The sequence below is a fragment of the Salvelinus sp. IW2-2015 genome, linkage group LG26 (assembly GCF_002910315.2).
Source record: "Salvelinus sp. IW2-2015 linkage group LG26, ASM291031v2, whole genome shotgun sequence".
Classification (NCBI taxonomy): domain Eukaryota; kingdom Metazoa; phylum Chordata; class Actinopteri; order Salmoniformes; family Salmonidae; genus Salvelinus; species Salvelinus sp. IW2-2015.
In genome coordinates this window covers 14,688,376-14,709,915 of record NC_036866.1, presented here as the reverse complement: position 1 = coordinate 14,709,915, position 21,540 = coordinate 14,688,376, and the positions used below count along the sequence as shown (strand labels likewise).

Here is a 21,540-nt window from a genome sequence, read left to right as displayed (position 1 = left end):
GTCTCCTGTGAATCCATCAGTCAGGACAGAGGCAGGGTGGTTTCCCCATGAGACTGACTGGTCTGAAGACAGTCTCAGTCTGTCAGCTGTGTCTGACGCTGTGGGTGATGATGTTATCCCTGTCTGATTCCTACTGTGCCTCTGATGCCTAACAGTGAGACGGGGGGCTCAGATTAGTCTCTGAGTAGCCTATATCCAGTCACTCGCTTGGAAGAGAGATTGACGGACAACAAAAAAAGTATTACTCCGATTGATTTTCTTCTGCTTCCTTTTCTTTGGAATAGAGAGGTGGCGAGAGTTCATTTTTATCAGCGAGGATGAAGTGCTTTGAGTTAAGCAATGGTGGTTGCACACTGTGGAACTAATACCTGCACATATACTGTATGGCTATGTAGCGGAGATGGTTTCTCAGCTAGTGTAGCCTTGAGTGTTGACACCTCCCTTAACTTACTTACTGATGCAATACACAACACTTGTTGGGAGAATCAAAAATAAGTGACTGCAGCTTTAGTGCATTCAACCAACCAACTATTTTGCCAGATAAGCACATACTGCATGTCATACCTAGTTAAATGTAGGCTAAATCCGGACATAGTGATAATTGGAGGCTTTGCTATACATAGAGTCAGCACTGTCTTGGATTTACATATTAACAAATTTCCCAATTAATAATTAAAGAGTTGAGGTTGAGTCTCTGCTGCTCCCTCTGACACACAGAGAATATGAACCAGGTCCCCTGCAGAGGAATCAAGCTACTGTAGCATTCTACACTGTACGTCCAAGATCTATGAAAGGGTTCAATAATGTCTGATGACTGACATCCAATACATTACCCTTCTGATGCCTTGAGAGTTGTCAATGTCAACTAACACGCATGTTGTAAACTAATGGTTTATGAAGGCTACAGTGTTTACAGATCTCCACGTAAAACTATTGCGCTGCTCCACTGCCTTAGTCCTCCTGCCTTTGCCAAACCCAATAATATAAGTGTCCATTAGTAATGAACACAGGACAGGCAGTAATGTGGGCGGAGACATCTGTTGCGGTGAGTTCAACTTACCCCACCATGGAGAATTGGACATTTAGGAGCCAGCTGGACAGCCACTTAGCCCCGCTGTGCCACTACCCCTGTGCCCCTGGCAAGGAGCCACCACCAGCTAGGAGCCACCACCGGCTAGGAGCCACCACCGGCTAGGAGCCACCACCGGCTAGGAGCCACCACCGGCTAGGAGCCACCACCGGCTAGGAGTCACCACCGGCTAGGAGTCACCACCGGCTAGGAGTCACCACCGGCTAGGAGCCACCACCGGCTAGGAGTCACCACCGGCTAGGAATCACCACCGGCTTGCAGTCACTGGACCAAAGCCTGCCAGATGGTGCCCTTGCCAGTGTGCTTCCAGCCACTGCGGACGCACATATACACACACACAAACCAGACACACTCGCATGCGCACACACGCACGCTTTCATTGCAGTCAGGCACACGTTCACAGTAGTCTATATTCATCATTTGACAGGTATAACACGTTTCGAAGGAGAGAGAGATGGCAAATGTTCCACTGAGGGAGGAGAGGAAATGGTAGAATAACAATGTGCTCCATGGGTCGGTTCCGCTTTGTTTTTGTTCATGTAAGAAGCTGCTGCTAGGGAGACCCAGGGAATTAGTGGGTTAGTCTTCTTCAGGCACAACTCATTCCTCCCAGCCAGCCTGTATATTAATATGCTAATTATTTTAGGAGTTTAAAGCACTGTACTCTGAATCATACAAGTATTACCATTACCTCTGGAACCAGTGGAAGGAAGCAAAGCAAACCAATTGGGACATTGTGTATACTGTATCACAGTATACACAAATGAGATGCTCAATGTATTGAACAAATGAAAGTTCTCAATCAAATCTAGTACAAACCCTCAAAATGCTATCCTTAAAATCCTAAACTTCAAACACCTTCCAATTATCCATTCAAAATCAGACTGATCTGGATGGTTCTGGATCCTGCAMTGTACTATGTAATCATCACCAGCACCATGTACACCGGCAGCAGTGCAGACAGAGGAAGTCCACCTGCTCAATTAATATTTGATGTGAAAGGTCAGGCGTGATGATGTGTAGGTACCACTGATAGGCTGTGATTGCTGGTGTCAGGCTGAGTTTCCTCTCCTCTTTTCTGCTCTAACACACTGTCACACAAACATGTGTTCTGACATGAACTAACTCTCACCTCGCTATCCTCTTCACAGGAAGTGGGGAGGTCTGGGAAGGCAAAGCTCAAGCGATTTGTCATCTGTGTTGATTGAATTTTCGGGTACACGAGACCTGAGAGGATAAGTTTTTGACTTCATATGAATACAGACACAAGTCGTGGTTAAGTAGGAGATCGATGGTTTCTAATGACTAATACACAACAACATCCTAAAAAAGACAAGCTCAAACAATTAATGTAAATTGAAATACTTTATTCACCATTACACATTAACAAGCCTGGAAATAAATGTAAAAGATTAATAGAAAATAATGCTAGAGGACCACAAAATATAGACAACTTTAATAATGTAGCAAATGAAACTTACACTAAAACAACCGCTATCTAGGATATCGTTGAGATTTAAAGAGTTTAGAAATGAGCAAAATGTTTCTACATCGAGCACATTCATGCCAGTATAATAGTATTTTACAGCGTCATGTTGCAGATGATTTGGGGGTGTTCCTCAATGCACACAGGTCACCCTGATTGGTGAGGCTGAACACAGAGGGGGCTTGTGGGTACTGTAGTCCATCTGTGTTCTATRATACATGTTTTGTATTTGGTATAAAGACGTTGGGCTGGAGGGTGGAAAACGCTGGTTGTTTTTACATGGATAACACTGTACAGGGAGGTGCCTTCAGAGCTTCAGGAACTAAAGGCACATGGGGTCCACTGAGCAACAGATATGTCCATTCTGAAAGAGAGGAGAGAGAGACTTTAGAGTGGGTCACTGTTAGACTTTAACCACAATACAGTTCTTCTCTTTGAAGTTTTTCTACTGCAGAATGAGGTTCTGTTATTATGTTCTGTTATTTCTCACTGAAAGGCAAACTTTGTTTGACATTTAGAATTTCGATAGTCATGGAGTGTTTAGCGCCAACATGGGGTATAGTTGGCTGAAGTCTGCATAGATATAAGGAATATCCATGGCTGTTACCTTGCACTGGCAGAGGGTGCACTCGGTGCTGTGTTTGACCCAGGAGGAGCCGCTAAAGCGCTGGATGCCGTGCCCGTCCATGCACGTCTTGGTGATGTTGTTGCGTATGGTGTCGGCCTGGCAGGGATCAGTGACGCAGCGGGCACAGCATTCGCCTTCGGGCACCACCGTGAATTCACAGTCCACATGGGGGCACAACAGTGGCCAGCAGTCCACCTGCCCCTGCTGTGGACGGGCGAGACAGAAAGACAGACTGGAGTCATATCACGGGGACAATACAATGATACATACCCATGGAGTCTGCTGAGGGGAGGACGGTTCATAATAATGGCTGGAATGGAGCCAATGGAATGGTATCAACCACGTGTATGTGCAGCCCATCACCCCTACAATTGTATTGAATAGATCCTGCCCCTTGCCAAATGTTTAGGCATACTTCTATACCACCCTGATGAAGTCATTAAAATAGACATTTTGTCCTGATACATCATAGATGTACAGTACATGGGGCTAAGAATATGTTGTTGCGTAGGAGTAGCAGTATGAGAAGAAAGACATTTTCAGACACTGGGCTAAATGTGTTTCCTAATGGAGTTGTTTTGGTCACCCGTTCATACTCCCTCTTATATTAATCACTACACAGTTGTAGCAGAGAACGCCTTATTGGATTTCTCCAGCAGTCGTTTCAATAACCCAGTGAATACATGTCATATATTCTGGCCAACTTTATAGATCCTGGTTAAGCTATGATTCTGCATGACCTAGTTCTGTTAACATTTTTTCATCCCTGAGCTTTTGTGGTTTACACCTCCTTGGAAAAAGAGCACAAGCACACACACACACACACACACATACACGTGGTGTATTCATTAGTCGGTTTCCTTAGCAAAACTTTACATCTGTTGCAAATGTTTTGCAAAGGAAACCGTTCACTCAAAACGGAAAACGTTTTTCCGAGCTTCTATTGGACAAATGCAGGTAGGTYCCTCCATGGGTGGCAGACTGTCTGAAATTCGGGGTTCCCCAAAAATGTTTGAAAAAATTCAATGTGATGAACAGAACACAACAATTTTTATTAGGTTTTGCCATAATAAATTATATTGAACTCAAGTACTCTAATAAAAAATATATTTTTAGGACACATGGCCAGAAATGTTTTTGCTCATTTATCTATAGGCCAACAATGCCTAATATATCATAGCCATTACAGATAACAAATCCTAATTGCTAAATTGCCCATATACACTGAGTGTACAAAACATTATGCTCTTTCCATGACATAGACTGACCAGGTGAAAGCTATGATCCCTTATTGATGTCACTTGTTAAATCCACTTCAATTAGTGTAGATGAAAGGGAGGAGATTAAAGAAGGATTTTTAAACCTTGAGACAATTGAGACAGATTGTGTATGTGTGCCATTCAGAGGGTGAATGGGCAAGACAAAAGACTTAAGTGCCTTTGAATGGGGTATCGTAGTAGGTGCCAGGCGCACCCGTTTGTTTCCAGAACTGTAACGCTGCTGGGTTTTTCACGCTCAACAGTTTCCCATGTGTATCAAGAATGGTCCACCCCCCAAAGGATATCCAGCCAACTTCACAACTGTGGGAAGAATTGGAGTAAACATGGGCCAGCATCTCTGTGGAATGCTTTTGACACCTTGTAGAGCCCATGCCGACGAATCGAGGCWGTTGATTTGATGAAACCATAATATCAACGGGTTATATTATCGTGGAACACAATCTTCAAAAAGGCAGTAACCTCAGCAATGGCGCTTGCTTGTGGAAGCCTGTGGCTGCGCAATGGCATAGCCTTGTTTTGTTAATTTAGCAGACAAGATACTTATTTCCCGAGCCCAGTTCACAGTCAAGACTCACCTATTTTATAGTACAAAACATGACGTAATATAACAGAATAAAATATGACAGAATATTTTTCCAGATGCGCATCTCGCTTTTGGAGCAGTTATTCTCAAAGAGGGATCAATTGAAAAGGGGCTCAATTTGGCGAGTTGAAAGACCATTTTTCCAGGGTTACAAACCAAAATCGCTCTTCTTTTTGATATACAGACGTTCCATTTACACTGAACAAAAATATAAACTCAACATTCAACAATTTCAATGATTTTACTGAGTTACAGTTCATATAAGGAAATCAGTCAACTGAAATAAATGCATTAGGCCCTAATCTATGGATTTTACATGACTGGGAATAGAGATATGCATCTGTTGGTCACAAACACCTTCAAAAAAAAGGTAGAGGCGTGGATCATAAAACCAGTCAGTATCTGGTCTGACCACCATTTGCTTCATGCAGCACGGCACATCTTGATCAGTTGATCAGGCTGTTGATGGTGGCCTGTTGAATGTTGTCCCACTCCTCTTCAACGGCTGTGCGAAGTWGCTGGATATTGGCGAGAACTGGAACACGCTGTTGTTCACGTTGATCCATAACATCCCAAACATGCTCGATGGGTAAAATGTCTGGTGAGTATGCAGGCCATGGAAGAACTGGGCCATTTTCAGCTTCCAGGAATTGTGTACAGATAATCATGCAGAAACATGAGGTGATGGCGGCGGATAAATCACATAACAATGGACCTCAGGATCGCGTCACGGTATCTCTGTGCATTAAAATTGCCATTGATAAAATGCAATTGTGTTCATTGTCCATAGCTTATGCCTGCCCATACCATAACCCCACCGCCACCATAGGGTACTCTGTTCACAATGTAGGAAATCAGCAAACCGCTCGCCCACACGACTCCATCTCCCTGGTACAGTTGAAACCGGGATTAATCTGTGAAGAGCAAACTTCTCCAGCGTGCCAGTCACCATCAAAGGTGAGAATTTTCCCACTGAAGTCGGCTCCGACGCCGAACTGCAGTCAGGTTATGACCCTGGTGAGGACGATTAGCACACAGATGAGCTTCCCTGAGACGGTTTCTGACAGTTTGTGCAGAAATTCTTCAGTTGTCCGGGTGGCTAGTCTCAGACGATCCCGCAGGTGAATAAGCCAGATGTGGAGGTCCTGGGGGCGTGGTTACACGTGGTCTGCGGTTGTGAGGCTGGTTGGACGGAGTGCCAAATTCTCTAAAACGACGTTGGAGGCATTTTATGGTAGAGAAATTAACATTAAATTCTCTGGAAACAGCTATTGTGGACATTCCTGCAGTCATCATGCCAATTGCACGCTCCCTCAAAACTTGAGACATTGTGTTGTATGACGAAACTGCACATTTTAGTGGCCTTTTATTGTCCCCAGCGCAAGGTGCACCTGTGTAATGATCATGCTGTTTAATCAGCTTCTTGATATACCACACCTGTCAGGTGGATGGATTATCTTGGCGAAGGAGAAATGCTCACTAACAGGGATGTAAACACACATGTTTGAGAAATAAGCTTTTTGAGCATATGGAACATTTCAGGGATCTTTTATTTCAGCTTATGAAACATGGGACCAACACTTTACATGTTGCATTTATATTTTTGTTCAGTAAGCCTGTTCTTTTGAATGTTCTAAATGGACAATTCCACATTGATGGACTAATGGTGATGAATTACAGCCACAACATCTGTGAGTAGGCCTAAGCGTAATGATGCTGATGAAAATACACTCTTTGTATTTATCAAACTGTTTTTGCATATTTTCAGTGTGGAACCTGTCTATGTTTAGGSGGGTTATAGCCTAGCCCCAGGTTAACCAATTCTAAATGTTAATAGCAGTTTGCAAAGTAGCCTAGACGGGATGCAATTATTCCAAAACTGCAGCTCGTTGTTTGAACACATATTTCCCAACTTCAATCAACCAGTCAATTTAGAATTTGTGATAAAACTGTTGTCATTTGGCAAGGGATGTAGCTTGTCTATCCCATCAGTTAGATATGTTTTTATAGCCATTTCTGTAGTCCTAACGGGAGCTTGTGTGCACACTCAGGATGCATGTGTAGAGGGAGTGGTCAGAACACAATTGAGTGAGTGAGRAATGAAGGAGAAAGGGAATTTGGGGGTTCAAAAACATACGTTTGCATCTATTTTGAAAGTGGYGATGCAGCTGCTCTGTTTGCTCCTTTGCTCTGGCGCTCCCCGTTTTGTTCCGTTTGCTCTGTTTGCTTCCATTTGGTTCAGAGTAAAGAGTAAACGAGTAAACGATGAATGGTTTCTGTTGCAAAACATTTTGCAAAACATTTTGCAACAGACTAAACGTTTTGCAACGGATTTTGACTAATAAATACACCCCTGCACACACACACATGCATGCAAAGATGCATGCGTGCACACACACATGTGCGCGAATGTGAACACACGTACGCGCATACACACGCACACACACACACACACAGAAACTCCAAACAGCCAAGAGTTTGACTTTATTTAAGTCTCCAATTGGGATATTTAATATACCCGAAAATCAGCTAGCTCGGCATTTATGTGATGTTGTAGTAAATTAGTCAGGCTATAAAATAAAGGCCCATGCCATGCTAATGTGTCATTAATTGTAAACATTTGAAGTGTGGTTCCTCTGTAGCAGAATTTTTTCATCATAGCCACAGGCAGTGGGTGTAGCTGTAGACTCAGGTCTCCATCACATCTAGAAAAAGGGAGACTAGTATCTGTGCATATTGACGTGTAACATGACAGAGCAGGAGCTCCCGCCCTGTAGATTTTCGCTCTAACCCTAATCTAGCKCACCTGATTCTAATAATTAGCTGGTTGATAAGCTGAATGAAGTCAGTCAAAACTGGKGTTGGAGCAAAAACCTACAGGAGGGTAGCTCTTCAGGAACAGGGTTGAAGAACCCTGTAATAGAGTATGTGATGTCCTTCAATCACCTTTACATGAGCCCTGGCAGGTGGGTAAGTCACTGATATGTTTCTAAATAGGCCACTCTTACTCTTAAAAAKAATCATGTTTTTAGATCTCAGTACGCTTTACAGAAGATGGTCCTATAAAAAGGCATAAATGTTGCAGCGTGTTTCAGGAGAATTACATTTACAAGTGAATTACATTTGGTTTAGGGAGCTTTGCCAGAAATTTGCCTTGGTTAGACAACAGCGTGGCGAACACCAACCATTTTTCATTCCTCCAAATCTAAGGCTATAATAGTATCCTATACCCATTACGTCCAATACCTATAGTAGCAACTCAGAGATACATACGTCAAAGAGCCATATTCTGTCATATTCTGTATTCATATTCTGTATTCATATTCTGTAATTTAAAAGGGGATTTGTATCTTTGTCTTAGAGAATTGCTTGTCCGTTTCTCTGCTGAGCAGACCAGGGCCAGTATGGTTCTGGCTCTGCTAACTGTGTAGGCATTCAAGGTTCATTTCACGTCGCGGTCACGCTACTAGATCCCACGCGTATCTCTCACCATTCTCCTCCACTCCTCTCTTTCGTGTGCTGCTGTTTATACCATTTTGGCTGGTAGCTGTGTTTGTATGTGTGTGTGCAACATGATGTGTGTGTGTGCAACATGATGTATGTGTGTGCATGCATATGCTAATCACAGAAGGAGAGTGAGGTGGGAAGGCTGTATGTGTGGCTACAACATTCTGTTTGATCTGAGGGAAAAAAGAACCAACGGTAATGCCACTCCTCCGAGGGAACGGGCGGGCGGGAGAGAGCTGGCAGAACAACAAAGCTAAAGATGATTTATGGGTCGAAGCAAAGGCAGATTGACAAAAATGCAGCTAAGTGTTACTTTTATCCGGGAGTGGAATGGCCAGGGTGAATGCCAAGTGTGACATTTGCATTTAATAAACATATGGCTGGTGGTGAAGAGCGTCTGAAAGGCTTATTGAAGGCGGTAGGATGTGATGTTCTGTCAGATTTAGTGTGAAATCCTCGTAAAAAAGCCTTCCTATTGTTTGAACAGCAGGGATGCGGGAACCTTGGAAAAGGTCAACAGTGGAGAGAGTCAATGCAAACAGTGCGTATTTCTTTGAGTAGATTCAATAGAGAACGCTCTTGACACATCGTAATTCAGTTATATATATTGCAGGGCATAGAGACCTGTGAACATAGAAATCTGTATACAGCACACACACACACACACACAGTATCTCCCGTACTTTAATTACGAAAGTACTGGTACTGGTATTCCCTGTATATACTGTAGCTCCATTCTTGCGTATTTTATTTTATTCCTCWTGTGTTAGATACTATTTTTTTTAACTCTGCATTGTTTGGAAAAGTTCGTAAGCAAGAATTTCACTGTAAAGTCTACACCAGTGTTATTCAGCGCATGTGATAAATACAWTTTGATTTGATTTAAAGCAGAGTCCAGTACAGTGTGTTCTATCTATTTATAGGGTGTGTATTATTGGTACTCACCAGACACTGGCACTGCTGGCAGTTCTCCACCCAGGACTCTCCACTGCCGTAGGTCAGCAGGCCGTTCTGGTGCAGACACTGGCTGCTGAGGCGAGGGTCACACTCTGGACAGCAGAACAGGTCAGCTGTCGGGTTCTCACAGTCACACACCATCCTCCTGCACATCACATGGCCAGTCTGCACAGAGGGGAGGGGGGCGATACACTGTCTGTCAATCAACTGACTATATTGTAAAGTACAGTCTAACTTACTTTTTTAAAACTCTGCATTGTTGGTTAAGGGCTCGTAAGTAAGCATTTCTGTTGTATTCAGTGCATGTGACAAATACAATTTGATTTGAACGACTATTGTAAAGTACAGTCTCCATAACCCAAACTCAATATTTGCTAGTTGTTGACCTTGGTTATTGGTTGATTACACACACTCAACATTACCATTGCTCTCCACTAGCTGACCGTGAACATTACAAAACAATAACATGTTTACTCATTTCTCTGTTTGCTCAGCCGTTCAATACTACTAATTCTGACAGGCAGGTTCTCATTTTCTCCAATCAATTAAAATGACTAATTTCATTAAAGCTTCATTTCTGCCCTCTTTAATCAAATGAATAATATGATGCTTGATTGTTAAATACCCATACTAATCCTCTATAATCACCTGCAAGCATTCCCATACACCAGACATTATCCAAAAGTAAACGCTAAATGACTAAACATGACAAGACTGTAGCATAATAATGTTTAGATAAATGTTAGGTTTTTTGCTTAATTAAAAACTAACTATTCCAAATAGTTGGTTCTAGACACATCTAAATTCTTCAGACCTGTATTAATCATATAACTAACTGAATTAATAAAGTCATCATAATGCTTTACATCAACCAATAGAACGCCCCTGACCTGACCATTGTTTTTTTCACCCATCATCCTCTTTGTCTCACCTGACAAGAGCAGACTGAGCACCTATCATTGTCCAGCACCCAGATCTGTCCATTGTGTTTGACTTTGTTGTCATGAATACAGTCTCCGGTGCAGTTCCTCCCGTGGGGGCACCTGCAGTCATAGCCCCCCTCTAAGTTGAAGCACACCGTGTCATTGGCACAGGTGTTCCTCCCAGTCTTGCATTCATTGATATCTGTAGGGAGCCAGAGAGATGACTTCAGGCATATGCTCAACACAGGTAAAATGCTGTAGGTCATGCTTAAATTCACATGCATCTTACTGCTTTAAAAAATACAAAGGAAGCACATGTATTATATTCTAACAGCTCTCAGCCTCAGTAAACTAAAGTGGGCTTTCTTGTCAAAACACTTTGTAATTTCGTCCCCCCAGAGACCATTTTTCATCAAATTATAACTGCAGTTGGCTTTGTTCTTCACAGTATGTTCACCTCTCTGACAGTCTCTGATGTGCTCTGTGTGGATCGGCTAGACTTGACAGGTCAAATCTGTCTATAGCGCAGACAGACAGACAGACACAGAGCTGTAGTACTGTCACTACTGAGGCGTAACTGCATAAGGGTTTCCCTCCATTTTGACATGTGACAAGCTCTTGTCAGGCAGCTTCAGAGAATGTTCCAGAAAGATTGAATGAGCAGTAAAAAGCAGACAGGGATTTTGAGGAAAATGCACCAGTAATGRTATGTCCAGTCCAAACATACTATTACCCACACCCGACAGCAAAAACAACTGGTCAAAAGAAGACCAAGGAAATTTCTAGCTCTGCAATGGTTAGATGTGCTGCTATGATCAATGTTAGAATACACTAGACTAGAATAATGGGGGAAAAAAACTAGTGTGCAGGTATACTCTATGCATGTGATATCAATATAAATTATCATATGTGACWAGGTGAATAAAGATTGCCTACAACCGCAGTGTTTCTTTTGGTCTTGTGATGAAAGGAGCGAGTCAACTCACCTATGCACGACTCCCCATTAGTAGAGAACAAGCCGTTGTCGTGGTAGCCATCCCGACACTCGCAGTGGTACCAGCCGGGCAGGTTGACACAGATGGCTTTGTCATCACACTCCACGAAACCATGAAAACACTCATCAATGTCTGTCAGGAGAGAGAGAGAGAGAGAACAGTGAGGACTAGACCTCTATCTCCCTAAGTTTGGAACAGTGTATCGAATTTAGCTTCATTCTTGCCTGACAGGCATTTTCAACATTGACCGTGACAATTTATTTAGACAAACAACAACTTGACCATCCGTTTATTACAAAGGAACGAGGTGCAAATAAATTAAACATCTCAAATCAACTGGATTTATGTGAGTACTGAATAAGAAGATGCCCTAATATTTCAACTAATATTTAATTAGACTGGCTTGGCCAGATGAGAAAAGCTTAGCTAGTGATTACGGGATTGGGGCTAAATGTAAGGGCCCAGGTTGCAGAGTGATTAAATGTGTCTGTGTAGGCACGGATGGAATTTTTATGATTGTGTGCGTGTGTGATGCATTATCAGAGTCCCTCATTATGAAAATTGCCCTGTACTATCAGTGACCTTCCCATTCAATTCCCCCAGAGTCCAGACAGAATAGAACACATCAGGATCCCCTGGAGGGCCCAGGTCAGGCCTCCTCGTCCCCTCATTCTCTCCTCTACTCCTTCCCTCTCTTCTCCTTTCCTCTCTGCTCTTCCCCTTACTCCCCTTCCCTTTCGTCTCCTCTCCCTTCCTCTCCTCTTGTCCTCTCCCTCTGCCACAGCAGTAATAGGATTACGATCTATTGGCTAATGAGCATTCACCCCTTTATTAGAATTTATCCAGCAGAAATGTTGTGGATATTAGGCACTTATCAGGGATAGTTCACCCAAATTACATATTGGTTTCCTTACACTGTAAGCAGTCTATGGACAAGGTTTGACAGCAATCCACGATTTTGGTTTACTTTCTCTGGCACTGTTTCCAAATGCTAATGTTTTAGGATTTGTGGCAAACATCTCATCCAAGTCTTGGTACATGTTATCGTGTCCAAATCATCTAAAAGTATCTAAAATTGATTGTGAAACTCAACAAAGTCACTTACAGTGCATTTGGATAGTATTCAGACCCCTTGACTCTTTCCATATTTTGTTACATTACAGATTTATTCTAAAATTGATTATATTCCTCTACACACAATACCCCATAATAACAAAGCAAAAACAGGTTTAGACATTTAAGCAAATGTATAACAAATAAAAAACTTKAATATACATTTACATAAGTATTCCGACCATTTACTCAGTACTTTATTGAAGCACCTTTGGCAGCGATTATAGCCTCGGGTCTTCTTGGTTATGACGCTTCAAGCTTGACACACCTGTATTTGGGGAGTTTCTCCCATTCTTCTCTGCAGATCCTCTCAAGCTCTGTCRGGTTGGTTGGGGAGTGTCGCAGCACAGCTATTTTCAGGTCTCTCCAGAGATGTTCAGGTCTAGGCTCTGGCTGGGCCACTCAAGGACAGAGACCTGTCCCGAAGCCACTCCTGCATTGTCTTGGCTGTGTGCTTAGGGCCGTTGTCCTGTTGGAAGGTGAACCTTCGCCCCAGTCTGAGGTCTAAATGGYTCTGRAGCAGGTTTTAATCAAGGATCTCTCTGTACTTTGCTCTGTTCATCTTTCCATCGATCCTGACTAGTCTCCCAGTCCCTGTGGCAGAAAAACATCCCCACAGCATGATGATGCTGCCACCACCATGCTTCACCGTAGGGATGGTGCCAGGTTTCCTCCAGACGTAACACTTGGCATTCAGGCCAAATAATTCAATCTTGGTTTCACCAGACCAGATAATCTTGWTTCTCATGGTCYGAGAGTTCTTTAGGTGCCTTTTGGAAAACTCCAAGCGGACTGTCATRTGCCTTTTACTGAGGAGTGGCTTTCGTCTGGCCACTCTACAATAAAGGCCTGATTGGTGGAGTGCTGCAGAGATGGTGGTCCTTCTGGAAGGTTCTCCCATCCCCACAGAGGAGGTCTGGAGCTCTATCAGAATGACCCCTCTCCCCCGATTGCTCACTTTGGCCGGGCGGCCAGCTCTAGGACGAGTCTTGGTTGTTCCAAACTTCTTCCATTTAAGAATGATGGAGGCCACTGTGTTCTTGGGGACCTTCAATGCTGCATRAATGTTTTGGTACCCTTCCCCAGATCTGTGCCTCGACACAATGCTGTCTCGGAGCTCTACAGACAATTCCTTCGACCTCATGGCTTGGTTATATAGACAGGTGCGTGCGTGCCTTTCCAAATCATGTCCAATCAATTGAATTTACCACAGGTGGACTCCAATCAAGTTGTAGAAACATCTCAAGGATGATCAATGGAAACAGGATGCACCTGAGCTACATTTTGAGTCTCATAGCAAAGGGTCTGAATACTTATGTAAATAAGGTATTTCTGTTTTTTATTTTTTATACATTTGCAAACATATTTGCAAACAATATTTTATCAATTTTTGAAAAAAGTCTAACGTAACAAAAAGGTGGAAAAAGTCAAGGGGTCTGAATACTTTCCGATTGCACTGTATAGATGATTTGAACTGTATGTGCGAAAAATGCTAATATCGGTACCATGACTTGAATTGGATTTGTGTCACAATGTAGGAAAAAGGTATGTACAGCAGTAGATATATACAGTAAGATTAACTATGTTGAGAATACAGTATGTATATATAAAGTAAATAATCAATTAGTTATTTTTCAGAGATCAATTACATTTTAACAGAATAATGATGCAGGAATGCAAATCTCATCTGTTCCTAACTACAAAAACGATTTCAGAAAAATAAACATTACGTAAACATTATTAAAGTGACCAGTGTTCAATGACTCTGTACATAGGGGAGCAGTCTCTAAGGTGCAGGGCAGGGTACTGGGCGGAGACCGGCTAGTGATGACTGTTTAACAGTCTGATGGCCTGGAGATAGAAGCTGTTTTCCTTCTCTCTGTCCCAGCTTTGATGCCCCTGTACTGTCTCCGCCTGCTCCATGGTAGCAGGGTGGACAGGCCATGGCTCGGGTAGCTGAAGTCCTTGATGATCTTCTTGAGCTTTCTGTGACACCGGGTGCTGTAGATGTCCTGTAGGGCAGAGAGTGTGCCCCGGGTGATGCGTTGGGCGGACCACACTACCCTCAGGAGAGCCCTGCGGTTGCGGACAGTGCAGTTGCCGTACCAGGCCRTGATACAGCCTGACAGAATGCTCTCGATGATGCATCTGTAGAAGTCTTTGCCAAATTTCTTCAGCCTCTTGAGTTTGAAGAGGCTCTGTGGCGCCGCCTTCACCACAGTGTCAGGGTGGAGGGACTATTTTACGTTCCCAGTGATGTGCACACCGAGGAATTTGAAGCTTTTGACCCTCTCCACTGCGGCCCCGTCCCTAGCATCRCACTGCCAAGGCTCTCACCTCCTCCCTGTAGGCTTTCTCATCTTTGTTGGTAAACAGGCCTACCACTGTTGTGTTGTCAGCAAATTTGATGATTGAGTTGGTGACGTGCGTATCCATGCGGTCATGATCGAACAGTGAGTACAGGAGGAAGCTGAACACGCACCTCTGTGGGGCCCCCCGTGTTGAGGATCAGTGTGGCGGTGTTGCTGCCAACCTTCACCACCTGGGGTTGTCTAGTCACGAAGTCTAGGACCCAGTTGCAAAGAGAGGGGTTCAGACCCAGGGCCCTGAGCTTAGTGATGAGCTTGGAGGGCAGTGTGAGGGCAGTGTGCAGTGCAATGGCGATTGCGTCGTCCGTAGATCTGTTGGGGCGGTATGGAAATTGTAGTGAGTCTAGGGTGTCAGATAAGGTGGAGGTTATATGGTCCTTAACTAGCCTCTCAAGGCACTTCATGATGATAGAAGTGAGTGCTTCCGGGSAATAGTAATTTAGTTAAGTTACCTTTGCTTTCTTGGGAACAGGAACAATGRTGGACATCTTGAAGCAAGTGGGGACAACATACTGGGATAGGAAGAGATTGAATATGTCTGTAAACACTCCAGCCAGCTGTACTGTCGTTTTGCATCTTTGATTTCCTTACGGAGGTCCTCGCTGGTCTGTTTTTACACKTCCATGTTTCCAGTCACCTTGCCGTGGATAACTGTGGTGGTTTGCGATTTCAGTTTTGCCAAATGCTGCCATCTATCCACGTTGTTTGGAGTTCTAATCGTCACAGTAAGAATAACATCTTCTATGCACTTCTTGATGAACCCAGTCACTGAGTCAGTGTTTACATTGATACTATTCCCAGACGCAACCCGTGATCAAAACAATCCTGAAGCATAGATTCCGATTGTTCAGACCAACGTAGAACAAGACCTTACCATGGGTGCTTCCTGTTTAAGCTTCTGCTTATAGGCGGGGCGGAGCAGGATGGAGGCGTGATTTGATTTGCCGCATGGGAGGGCCTTGCAGTTGTCCCGGAAGTGAGAGTAACAATGGTCAAGCGTGTTGGTAGAATTTCGGGAGTGTTTTCCTCAGATTTCCTKTATCAAAGACCCCAGCTACAATAAATGTGGCCTCAGGAATTGCGGTTTCCAGTTTGCACAAAGTCAAATCAATCAAATTGTATTGTATTTGTCACATGCTTCGTAAACAACWGGTGTAGACTAATAGTGAAATGCTTACTTACGGGTCCTTTTCCAACAATGCAGAGTTAAAGATAATATACAGTACCAGTCAAAAGTTTGGACACACCTGCTCATTCTAGCGTTTTTCTTTATTTTGACTATTTTCTCCATTGTAGAATAATAGTGAATCCATCAAAACTATAAAATAACATATATGGAATCATGTAGTAACTAAAAAAAGTGTTAAACAAATCAAAATATATTTTATATTTGAGATTCTTCAAAGAAGCCACCCTTTGCCTTAAAGACAGCTTTGAACACAACCCTGCGGTTGTGGGCGGGTGATACAGCCCAACAGGATGCTCTCAATTGTGCATCTGTAAACGTTTGTGAGGGTTTTAGGTGACAAGCCACACTTCAGCCTTTTGAGGTTGAGAAGGTGCTGTTGCGCCTTCTCACCACACTGTCTGTTTGAGGTGGACCATTTCAGTTTGTCCGTGATGTGCCGAGGAACTTAAAACTTTCCACCTTCTCCACTGCTGTCTCATCGATGTGTATAGGGGGGAGCTCCCTCTGTTGTTTCCTGAAGTCCACGATCATCTGTTTTGTTGATGTTGAGTGAGAGGTTGTTTTCCTGACATCCGAGTGCCCTCACCTCCTCCCTATAGGCTGTCTSGTCATTGTTGGTAATCAAGCCTACTATCGCTGTCATCTGCAAACTTGATGATTGAGTTGGAGGAGTGCATGGCCACGCAGTCATGGGTGAACAGGGAGTACAGGAGAGYGCTGAACACGCACCCTTGTGGGGCCCCAGTGTTATTTCACCTTTATTTCAACAAGGAACACAGCCTGAGACCAAGGTCTCCTTTACAGCTGGGCCCTGCTTATACATATACAGTTTAGGTACAATTATTAAGAAATTACACAAGACAAATAAAACGATCACAGATAACACAAAACAATACAGCAGGAGATTGTTACATTTAGACATAGGTTATTCCCCTAATAGCACAATAACTTGTATTCCCCAAAGAAGTTACAAGCMATACAAAAATAAAAATCCTCCAATAAAAGTTTAAAATGGGCAACAGGGGGACAAGAGTCTCAAGTTTAAATTTGGTCTGCAAGCTATTCCATAAGCAAGGAGCGTAACAGGAAAAGGCAGCCAACTCTGTGGAGATCGCAGGGGCCTCAAGTGTAATCCACTTGAGACCTGGTTTTATGAATTATAATGTTGATGAGTGATGATAAATAAGAAGGTAGTTTATTCAGAAGTGCTTTATAGACAAACACGAGATCATGGACAGCGAAGTCCAACCCACAGTTGGATATAAAACACAGTGGTGAGTTCTGTAGCTAGCACCCGTAATAAACCTAAGCCTAAATGATAAGTAGCATCCAGCAGTTTCAGTGTGGATGCCGTAGCATGCATGTAGATAATATCCCCATAATCTATAACAGACATAAAAGTAGCTTGAGGATCAGCAAAGTGGAGATGGTGTTTCCTACCTTCACCACCTGGGGGCGGCCCGTCAGGAAGTCCAGGACCCAATTGCACAGGGCGGGGTTGAGACCCATGGCCTCAAACTTAATGATGAGCTTGCAGGGTACTATGATGTTGAATGCTGAGCTGTAGTCAATGAACAGCATTCTTACATAGATATTCCTCTTGTCCAGATGTGATAAGGCAGTGTGCAGTGTTTTGGCAATTGCATCGTCTGTGGACCTTTCGGGGTGGTATGCAAATTGAAGTGGGTCTAGGGTGATAGGTAAAGTGGAGGTGATATTATCCTTGACTAGTTACCTTTGCCTTCTTGGGTACAGGAACAATGGTGGCCATCTTGAAGCATGTGGGGACAGCAGACTGGGATAGGGAGAGACTGAATATGTCTGTAAACAAAACAGCCAGCTGGTCTGCGCATGCTCTGMGGACGCGGCTAGGGATGCCGTGCTGGCAGGCAGCCTTGCGAGGGTTAACACGCTTAAAATGTCTTACTCACGYCGGCCACGGAGAAGAAGAGCCCACAGTCCTTGTTAGCGGGTCGCATCAGTGGTACTGTATTATCCTCAAAGCGGAAAAAGAAGGTGTTTAGTTTTTCTGGAAGCAAGACATCAGTGTCTGCGACGTGGCTGGTTTTATTTTTGTAGTCTTTTTGTATTTTATTCTTTTTTTTTCTGGATGACATCTTTAATAGTCTTGCGTGCTTTGTTTTATTTTTTATAAGTTATTTGTAAGTATTTTTTGCGATTTTCTGTAGACCCTGCAATATACGTCTCGTGTCTGAGCCATTGAATTGCAACTCCACTTTGTCTCTATACTGACATTTTCTTATTTGATTGCCTGCGGAGGGAAGAAGTACACTGTTTGTATTCGTCCTATTCCCTGTCACCTTTCCATGGTTAATGCGGTGGTTCACGCTTTCAGTTTTGCGCGAATGCCGCCATCTATCCACGGTTTCTGGTTAGGGTAGGTTTTAATAGTCACAGTGGGTACAACATCTCCTATGCACTTCCTTAAACTCACTCACCGAATCAGCGTATAAATCAATATTATTCTCTGAGGCTACCTCCGGGCATGTCCCAGTCCGCTGATCAAAACAATCTTGAAGTGTGGATTACGATTGGTCAGACCAGTGTTGAATAGTTCTTATCACGGGTACGTCCTGTTTGAGTTTCTGCCAATAGGAAGGAGGAGCAAAATGGAGTCTTGGTGAGATTTGCCGAAAGGAGGGCGGGGGAGGGCCTTTTATGCATCGTGGAAGTAGCAGGGATCCAGTTTTTATGCCAGCGCTACAATCAATATGCTGATAGAATTTAGGTAGCCTTGTTCTCAAATTTAGTTTGTTAAAATCCCCAGCTACAATAAATGCCGCCTCAGGACATATGGTTTCCAGTTTGCATAAAGTCCAGTGAAGTTCCTTGAGGGCCGTCGTGGTATCAGCTTGAGGGGGGATATACACGGATGTGACAATAACCGAAGAGAATTCTCTTGTGCGATAATACGGTCAGCATTTGATTTTCAGGAATTCTAGGTCAGGTGAACAAAAGGACTTGAGTTCCTGTATGTTGTTACAATTACCACATGAGTAGTTAATCATGAAACATACATCTCCCGCCCTTCTTCTTCCTGGAGAGATGTTTACTCCTGTCTGCGCGATGCACTGGGAATCCCGGTGGCTGTACTGACTCTGACAACATATCACGATAGAGCCATGTTTCTGTGAAACAGAGTATGTTACAATCCTGATGTCTCTCTGGAAAGCAACCCTTGCCCTAATTTTGTCTACCTTGTTATCTAGAGACTGGACATTAGCGAGTATTATACTCGGAAGCTTTGGGTGGTGTGCGAAAACTGCAAAATTCGCTATGGACTCATAGTGAGGCGGCCCTCTCTGTCGGCGCCATTCTGGTTAGTGCCTGGTATGGCAACTGCTCGTCCCCCGACCTCAAGGCACTACAGAGGGTAGTGCGTACGGCCCAGTACATCACTGTGGCCAAGCTTCCTGCCGTCCAGGACCTCTATACCAGGCGGTGTCAGAGAAAGGCCCAAAAATTGTCAAAGACTCCAACCACCCTGGACATAGACTGTTCTCTCTGCTACCGCACGACAAGCGGTACCGGAGCACCATGTCTAGGTCCAAAAGGCTTCTTAACAGCTGCTACCCCCAAGCCATAAGACTTCTGAACCGCTAATCAAATGGCTACCCCCCCTCTTTAATGCTGCTGCTACTCTGGCATTATCTATGCATAGTCACTTTAATAACTCTACCTACATGTACATATTACCTCAACTAATTTTGTTACTTCTATTTATTTTTTCCCAATTTTTTTCTTTCTTAAAATTGCATTGTTGGTTAAGGGCTTGTAAGTAAGCATTTCACTGGAAGGTCTACAACTGTTGTTATCGACGCATGTGGCAAATAAAATTTGATTTGAGGTAGTCACCTGGAATGCATTTAAGTTAACAGGTGTGCCTTGTTAAAATTAAATTTGTGGAATTTCTTTCCTTCTTAATGCGTTTGAGCCAATCAGTTGTGTTGTGACAAGGTAGGGATGGTATACAGAAGATAGCCCTACTTGGTAAAAGACCAAGTCCATATTATGGCAAGAACAGCTCTAATAAGCAAAGAGAAAACGACAGTCCATCAATACTTTAAGACATGAAGGTCAGTCAATCCGGAAAATGTCAAGAACTTTGAACGTTTCTTCAAGTGCAGTCGAAAAAGCCATCAAGCACTATGATTAAACTGGCTCCGTGAGGACCGCCACAGGAAAGGAAGACCCAGAGTTACCTCTGCTGCAGAGGATAAGTTCATTAGAATAACTGCACTTTAGATTGCACCCAAATAAGTTCTTCACAGAGTAACAGACATATCTCAACATCAACTGTAGACCAGTGGAAATCTGTCCTTTGTTCTGATGAGTCCAAATTTGAGATTTTAGTTTCCAACCGCGTGTCTTTGTGAGACGCAGCATAGGTGAACGGATGATCTCTGCATGTGTGGTTCCCACCGTGAAGCATGGAGGAGGTGGTGTGATGGTGTGGGGGCGCTTTGCTGGTGACACTGTCAGTGATTTATTTAGAATTCAAGGCACACTTAACCAGCATGGCTACCACAGCATTCTGCAGCGATACGCCATCCCACCTGGTTTGTGCTTAGTGGGACTATCATTTGTTTTCAACAGGACAAGGACTGTGTAAGTGCTATTTGACCAAGAAGGAGAGCGATGGAGTGTTGCATCAGATGACCTGGCATCCACAATCACTTGACCTAAACCCAATTGAGATGGTTTGGGATGAGTTGGACTGCAGAGTTAAGGAAAAGCAGCCAACAAGTGCTCAGCATGTTGGCTGCTGTATGTGGAAGCATATGTGGAACTCCTTCAAGACTGTTGGAAAAGCATTCCAGATGAAGCTGGTTGAGAGAATGCCAAGAGTGTGCAAAGCTGTCATCAGGGCAAAGGGTGGCTACTTTGAAGAATCTCAAAACATCTCAAACAATCTCAAATTGACACTTTTTTGGTTACTACATGATTCCATGTGTGTTATTTCATAGTTTTGATGTCTTCACTATTATTCTACAATGTAGAAAATAGTAAAAAAGAAAAACCACTGAATCGGTAGGTTTGTCCAACCTTTTGACTGGTTCTGCATATAAAATGAATAAATATACAGTGAAAAACAAATAACGATCACTAAAATTAACATGGCTATATACAGGGAGTACCAGTACCGAATCGATGTGAAGGGGTACGAGGTAATTAAGGTTGCTTTGTACATATAGGTAGGAGTAAAGTGACTAGGCAACATGATAGATAATAGACAGTAGTAGCAGCGTATGTGGTGAGTGTGAAAGTGTGTGTGTGGCATTAGTATGCATGTGTTATGCGTATGTAGTGTGTGTGTGTTTCGCTGTCAGTGTAAGTATGTGTGAGTTTGTGGGTAGAGTCCAGTGTGTGTGCATAGAGTCAGTGCCTTCCTCTGACAG

General features: G+C 43.4%; 1 protein-coding gene across 1 annotated transcript in view; it reads right to left on the bottom strand.

Annotated features, from left to right (window-relative positions):
* Positions 1-2,440: 2,440 nt before the first annotated feature.
* The window catches only part of LOC111952863 (protein kinase C-binding protein NELL2a-like), a 94,330-nt gene continuing 75,230 nt past the window's right edge, over positions 2,441-21,540 (bottom strand). Inside the window, exons 16-20 of the mRNA XM_023971821.2 lie at positions 11,441-11,581; positions 10,463-10,656; positions 9,520-9,696; positions 3,184-3,408; positions 2,441-2,940 (exon numbers count right to left, since the gene is read on the bottom strand). Of these exons, the coding sequence (XP_023827589.1) occupies positions 2,899-2,940; positions 3,184-3,408; positions 9,520-9,696; positions 10,463-10,656; positions 11,441-11,581 (779 nt within the window). The 3' untranslated portion in view covers positions 2,441-2,898. The remainder of the gene's footprint in view (positions 2,941-3,183; positions 3,409-9,519; positions 9,697-10,462; positions 10,657-11,440; positions 11,582-21,540) is intronic.